Below are 7,583 nucleotides of genomic sequence, written 5' to 3'. Positions count from 1 at the left end.
TTTCCGTTGTCTAGATCCCTGTGCAGCCTCAGGCCCCTCTGAGCGCCCTGACCTCGCAGAATGAAGCCGCAACCACCAGGACACCTCCCCGCCCCCCCCCCGCCCGCCTCTTATTCGAGCGTCCTACGGGGTCCTGCAGGCTGCGGAGGTGGCTCGGGCGCACAGCGAGGACTCATCCGCTCCAGCCCACGACTCCCGACACCCTCTTTTCTTTCAGGGCAGGAACACCCCCCCCCCACCTCCACCCCGGGAAGGGGGGTGGGGGTGGGGCGGAAAGACCCCGCAGCGGCGGCAGAAGGGACGCGAGGCAGATCTGCTGCGCCCGGGCATCTCAGCAAGAAGGCCGATGCAAGCCTCGGCAGAGTGAACCCAACGGCGGAGGCCGGCAGGATTCACTCTCCGCGGGGATAAGCCTGGGCCCTGAGACCTCTAGGGGCCGGGAACCCAACAGGAGAAGAATAAAAAACCTGGTGAGCAGATGCTGGAGGAATTGAGTAGTGCGCTTGCGCAGCGGCTGCCCGCTGACTACATTTCCCAGGATGTCAGGCGGCAATGCGTCCTGGAACCGTAATCTGCTTCCCAGAATCCATCCCGAGGTAACCGCTCTAAGCACGCATGTCCTGCTTGTTCCAATTCGACGAGTCCCCACCCCAGTGGCTTCTGGGAGTCGTAGTTCTGGACTCAGGCCGCGCAGGCGCCGTTCAGAGGTGAGTGGGGCGGGGCAGGGCTTTCCGCCCTTACTTCTTCACCGAGCTTAGTGCAGGTGAGCTGGTGAGTGGAGTGAATGTGTGTGCGCGCACGTACGTGTGCGAGAGGATGAAAGCGAGCGTGTGAATGTGAGTGCGGGCGAGTCCGGGCGGAGCCGGCCCGGGAGGGGGTTGGGCGTGGGGGAGGGGTGGGGGAGGGGCGCTAGGCGGGGCGCTGTGTGTGAGTGTGAGCTGTTGGGGGGAAGGGCGGGGCAGGGGCTCTGCTGGGCCGGGGTCCTGAGGAGGAGAGGTTGGGGGGTGGGAGAGGACGTGCCCGAAGGGGAACTTTGGGGGTCATATAGTGAGAATAGAACCTGCAGATCCGCCTTCTGTGACCTTCCAGACCCGCACCTCTTTCTCCCCCTTCGTCCTTTCTCCCCATCCACCTTTCCCCTCCCAGACCCTCCTTCTCCCCCTCCACCCGTTGTTCTCATCTCTTCTCCCGCGATCCGCTTTCCTCCGTCCCCTTTGCCCCGTGATCCCCTTCCCCCCTCTACGCTTTCTCCTCAGCGTTCCTTCCCCTCTTTTCCCCCTTTGTCCGTCCCTTCTTTGCTTCCTCTTGCCCTTTCCCCTTTTCTCTTTTACCCCTTCTACTCTTCTCCCTCTTCATCCCTTCTTCCTCCTCTCCTTCGTCCCTTCTACTCTTTTCTCGTTTTACCCTTCCCCCCTTTCTCTTCTTCTCTCCCTTCGTCCCTTCTTCCCCCTTTACTCCTTTGTCTCTTCTATTTTTTTCCCCCTTTACCCCTTCTCCCCTGCTCAGTTCATTCTCCTCTTCTCCCCTTTTGCCCTTTTTTTCTGGCTCTTCAACCCCTTCTCCCCCTTGATCCCTTCTCCCTCTTCACCCCTTTCATCCCTTCTTCCCCCATCATTCCTTCCTCTCTTTTATTTTTCTCCCCCTTCACTCCTTTTCCCCTTTGGTGCCTTCTCTTCTCCCTCTTCATCCCTTCTGTCTGCTTCACCCTTCTTTTCCCCTTCTTCCCTTTTCTCCCTTTTCTCCCCATCTCTCCCTCTCATATTTGAGTGTTGTTTTTGCTGCCTAATCTGTTTTTACTGTTTGTGGAGTAGCTGTGTGAGCTTAAACAATCTGATCATCATTTATTAAGCATCTACTACGTGCCTTGTTCTGTGCTGCTGCCGGGATGCAAAGATGAAAATGAAACAGCCCTTGCCCTTGAGATGACATCCTGTCATAGAACTCAAGAGCTGGATGGGACCTCATAGGACTTCTAGTTCCATCCTGCCTTCCTTATTAAAATAATCTCCACTAGATAACAACCCAACAAATCTCATCCTGCCTTGCTTAAGGACGCAGGAGGAGCAGTCTCCCACTTCTCATAAGGCAGCTCATTCTGATGTTAGACATCTCTATTTGTCAGGAAGTTTTTCCTGACATCAAGCCTAAATTTGCTCTTTGTCATCTTTCACACATTATTCTTAATTCTGACCTCCTGTGACAAACAGAATAAGCTTAATCCTGTTTATGTGTGACATGCTGTCAAATAATTGAAGATAGCCGTTATTCCTTTCTGAGTCTTCCATTCCCCAAACTCAACATGTTCAGGTCTTTCAATTCATTCTCCTGTGACATGAATTCAAAGCCTCCAGCCGTTCTGGTCGCCCTCCTTTGGACAATCTACTTTATCAACGTTCTTAACTTCCAGTGCCCAAATGGAACATAGTACTATGAATGAGAGCATAATATGAAGGAATTGTTGTCTGAAACTTAGTCCTCTCTTAACGCAGCCCAAGATTGTATGAACTTTTTTGGCTGCCACTTAATTGTGGTCTCACTGAATCTGCACCCCACTAAAACCCCTGCCTGGCTCTTTTAAGTCTTGTTCACTGGGTTGTTTTCAGATAAACTGCTATCTCCCCCCATCTTCTCCATGTGAAGTTTTTTTTAACTCATGTATAATTTACGTTTTACATTTATTCTTACTGAATTTCATCATGTTTCATTCAGCCCAATGCTCTAGTCCACAAATGCGTACTATACAAAATAAATACATTGTATTTGTATTTAATGACACAGCTGCCCTGGTCACCCTTTCCAGCACTGGTTGCACTTTCATTCATTTCCCCTGGTAAAGGTGGGAGAGTCGAAATACTCGTTGCTCTCTATCACCACTTCTCGGCTCTCCTACCACCATCATTCAGTAACATCTGTGAAGTTTATTCAGTCCGTATTTATCACCCACTTAAGATTCTGCTGGCAGACGCCCTCCGAGATGCTTTCCTTTGTGCCTGACTCAGTTTTTCTCTCCTCCCCAACTCCTGCCTCATACCGGGGGACTTCACTATAACATCCTGATACTCCTTCAAGCCCTCTAACCTCTCATTTCTCCATTTACTCATTTCCCATGACCTGCTCCACCACCCCATTTTAGCCACACACAAAAATGGTCACACCTTTGATTTTGCCATAGCCTGCAAAATGAACTGCCTCCATGTTGAAATTCCTGTGTCTGATCACATTACCACTATTGTCATGCCATCTTTCACTCTGCCCTGCAACTTCCAAACCTAGTCTTTCTCCTCAGTGTGGCCTCTGATCTCATGACTCCTTAGTTCTTTCCCAAGCCATTACCCCTACACTGGCTCCACTCCCCATCCTTCCCTGTCTTGACCCCTTCTCAAACAGTACAACCCTACACTTTCTCTTCTCTAGAGTGCCTTGTTCCCTTATCCTGTCATCAGTCTTGTCTTGTCAAGCCTTAGCCTGGATCATTCCCACTATCCACACTGCTTTCACTCCTTATAGATGCTATTAAATGAAGCTTAAGAAAATCGTGGCAATATGCTGGCAGAGTCCACTACAAATTTATATATTACATAATCTCAACTGGGCTGCAATGAAGCCCTTTTACCCTCCCTAATTAGCTCACTGTCCCATTCACCACAGCCACTCTTCCAAACCCCTTTATCCCAGATCTCTCATGGTTCCCCCTACTCCCCACCCTCTCAGAACCTTGTCTCACACTTAACTGAAAAAAGTGAAAGCTATTCACTCAGAGCTCCCTTTTCTCCCCTTTTCCTCATCTCACATCACTAGGTCACCTTCTGCCACTTTCTCCTCCTATTTCACACAAAGAGGTCGTCTTTCTCCTTGTAAGCTAGCCCTTCTTCGTGCACCAAGTGATCCCACCACTTCCTGTCTTCTCCAGCAGATTTCTCACTCTGCCATCCCCACTCACACTAATCTTCAGTCTCTGTCTACTGGCTGCTTCCCTACTGCCTGCAAGCATGCTTATGTTTACCCTATCAAAAAACCCTCACTTCATCCAACCTTCCCTGCTAGCCAGCATCCTATATTTTTTCTCCCTTGTCTGGCTGAACTCCTTGAAAAGGCTGTTTACAGTCAGTGCCTCCATTTCCTTTCCTCTCACTCTCTTCATAATTCTTTGCAGTCTGGCTTCTAACTTATTGCTCAACTGAAATTGCTCACTCCAAAGTTACCAGTGATTTCTTAATTGTCAAATATTCAAAGTCTTCACCATTCTTGACCTTTCTGCAGCCTTCAGCACCATCAATTCCCCCTTTTCTTCTAGATATTCTCACCTCTCCAGATTTTTGTGATGGTCTTCTCCCCTGGTTTTCTTCCTTCCTGTCTGACTGTTTCTTCTCATTCTCCTTTCTGGATCTTCTTCCAAGTTATTTCTTTTAACAGTGGGTGTCCTCTAAAGCTCTATCCTTGGCCATCTTCTCTTTTCCCTCTTTACACTTTCATTTGGTGATCTCCTCACCTCCCATGGTTTCCACTATCATCTCTATACTGATAATTTTCAGATTTGTCCAGCCCTAACCTCTCCTAAACTCTAGTCTCGTATTTACCACTGTTTATTGGACATTTTAAACTGGATGTCTCATAGACATCTTAAACAAAACATACCCCAAACTGAACTCATTCTCTTTCCCACCAAACCCTCCCCTCTTCCTACCTTCCCTAGGGTACCACCATCCTCCCATTCTCCCAGGCTCACTACTTAGGTGTCGTCCTCAATTTCTCACTATCTCACTCATAACCAATCCATAGGTTTCACCCTCAACTTCTCACTGTCTCACTCCTCATAACCAATCAGTTGCCAAGTCCTGTTTCTACTTTTAGAACATCTCTTACATATGTCGCCTTCTCTCCTTTGACAGTGACGCCACCTTGGTGCAGATCCTCATCATCTTGCGTCTGGACTATTGCAAAGCCTACTGACTGATCTCCCTCGTCGTGTCTTTCCACATGCCAATCCATCCTCTACTCAGCTATCCAACTGATCTTCCTAAAACACAAGATTAAGCATGTCACTCCTCTTTATTCAGTCAATTCCTATCATCTCCAATATCAAATGTAAAATCCTGTTTGACGTTCAAAGCCCTTTATAGCCTGCCCCCTTCCTTTCCAGTCTTCTTACACCTTAAACTCCCCCCATATACTCTGCAATCCTGAGGCCCATGACACTCACCTCTTTGCTGTTCCTCAGTCTAGACACACTGTCTCCTGAATCTACACAGTTTCATGTGTTCTCTCTCAGCCTAGAACTCTGTCCCTCCTCATCTCTGCCTGTTAGCTTCCCTGGCTTCCTTCAGGTCTCAGCCAGAATCCTGCCTTCAACAGAAAACCTTTCCTGGTCCCCTTTAAAGTTAGTGCCTTCCCTCTGCTCATTTTCCATAATTTGTCCTGTATATAGCTTGCCTGTAAATAGTTTTATTGCTTGTTGTTTCCTCCATTAGACTGTGAGCTCCTTAGGAGCAGGGATTGCTACCTTTCTTTGTCTCCCCAGCCCTTAGCACAGTGCCTGGCCCATAGTAGACAATAAATCAGAGGTGGAAGCCACTAGTTCATATGGAGGGTTGGGAAATCAGGAAGAGCTACCTGGTGTTGTTTTTAAAAGAAACAAGGGGCTGTACAAAGAGGACTTGAGGAGAGAGTCTATTGTAGCGTAAAGATGAGAAACAGAGGGTTGTGTGGAGAAATGTCCACAAATAACCTACCTTTGGAAAGGTAGCTTAGAGCCAGGTGGTGCCAAACAGAAGAATGTATATTTGATCGTAGAAGTAATAAGGAATCGTTGGAGTTTATTGAGTAGAGAAGTGATATTGTGGCACCTGCACTTTAGGAAAACCATTGTTGCTGCTTTGTGAAAGAGGGAGGAAGGTCAGTTAGAGGCCGTTGGGCAGTCTGGGTGTGAAGTGAGGGCCTGACCTGCAGTGGTGGCAGTGGAGCAAACCCAGGTGGCATCAGCTCTGACTCAGAGTCTGTAGGCTTCCTGGTTATAAAAAATCCCTAAGATGTTTACCATTTTCCAGTTTGGTGGGACCTCTCTCTCTCTCATGTCCATCATTTTTGAGAGTTCGCTGAGGTAGCTCCACAGTTACCTCTCTCAGGTCTTTTGGTACCTTGGTGAGTCCAGGCCACTCATTAGTGTTGTTCATTCCATTCCGATTTGAATAAAACCTGTTTGTGTGAGTTCTGGTGTCTCCAGTCTATTTGAAATCTCACATTTGACAGGATTGTGGGTGATGGGGGCTTCCTAATGCTCCCATTCATAGATGACGTTGTGCTGGTGGCCTCAAGCTCCAGAATATCCGTGACCACTCATTAGAAATTGGCCCAGCCATCCAAATGAGAGAAGCCAAGTGGATGGAGAATGTCCAGTACTCATGTAACAACAAGTATTTGGTGGACAGCCTGTGGAGCTTTCTAACATTGTGTGTGTGTGTGTGTGTGTGTAATAAACACATATATACTACTGTACTGTATAGTTACATATATACATGTGTATATAGCATGTGATATATAGCATATTTAGTGTCGTGCGTATATATGTATGTACATATGGTATATAGATATGTGGAAAGAGAGAGAGAGAGAGGTGTGTGAGCATTCTACCAGAATTGTTTTATAGCAATGAGATGGAGAATATAACAGTCTCTGAAAAATTACAAATTACCATTATATAGAGAGCAATGGAGAGGAACCTGGTGGTTATGAGAAGGCTGCAACATATGTCAGATAAAGAACTTGAAGAATAGGCGTAAAGATGCCATCTAAAGAAAGCATGCTGCGGGAAAGATGGGCCGGTCATGTGGCGAAGGCAGGGGATGACAGGTGGGCAGCCAAGAGTGCTTCACTGACCCTGCTGCGATGCCAGGAGAAATCAAGGAAGTCCTTAAGCACTATGGGTAGATACCATTTGGCAAACTTATGGAAGGATAGGGACAAGAATTGCATAGGATGGACCAGCACGGATGGGTTATGGCTTGCTTCATTAGAATGAACTTCCAAAGGTCGTGGGATCACAGATCCATTTGAGTATTTCAAATTGAATATTTGGCAGCAAAGGCCTCTCCAAATCGATGATGAGGTGGTAAGCCAGCATCTGCAGTAGGAAAGAGAACAGGAGAAAACCCATGCATAAAGCTTGTTTATCCAAATTAGATTTTTTAAAAGTACATTATTTTCTGCCTGCTGGAGCGGGCAGGACGCTGCAGTTCTCCAAAGCTTGTCCAGATTAGGGCGGTGATGTGGCAGCTCTGGAGGTAGACTGTCAGCTCTCCATTTTTGTACAGGAAATGTCCCATGTTAGGGATGTTTCCACTTTGCGGGGCTCCACAGTGGCGATTGGTGGGGAAGCAAGGTACTATTATCTGTTACCTTGCTTCCAGATCTTTGCTCAGACTTTTTAGTGTGGTAATCGGTTGATGGGCCAAAGGTGAGAGAAAAGGAAGTGAGGAAAGAATTTGACTCATCCCTGGATGAACTTTGGCTCTGTGCCTCATAGAGATAAGAATCTGTTCTTCATGACAGCTGTGACTGGCCATGCCTGGCAGTCCTGTGAGCCCGTA

The 7,583-nt window shown here is 47.6% G+C and overlaps 1 protein-coding gene across 1 annotated transcript in view; it reads left to right on the top strand.

Moving 5' to 3' along the window:
- Positions 1 to 122: 122 nt before the first annotated feature.
- Positions 123 to 7,583, top strand: part of LOC110202921 (uncharacterized) — a 28,824-nt gene continuing 21,363 nt past the window's right edge. Inside the window, 1 exon segment of the mRNA XM_078149315.1 lies at positions 123 to 707. Coding sequence (XP_078005441.1) covers positions 616 to 707 — 92 coding nt within the window. The 5' untranslated portion in view covers positions 123 to 615.

This window comes from Phascolarctos cinereus, unplaced genomic scaffold (genome assembly GCF_003287225.1).
Source record: "Phascolarctos cinereus isolate Bilbo 61053 unplaced genomic scaffold, phaCin_HiC Scaffold_2;HRSCAF=192, whole genome shotgun sequence".
Classification (NCBI taxonomy): domain Eukaryota; kingdom Metazoa; phylum Chordata; class Mammalia; order Diprotodontia; family Phascolarctidae; genus Phascolarctos; species Phascolarctos cinereus.
The sequence above is the reverse complement of the archived record's forward strand: the minus strand, read 5'-3'. Positions and strand labels throughout refer to the sequence as shown.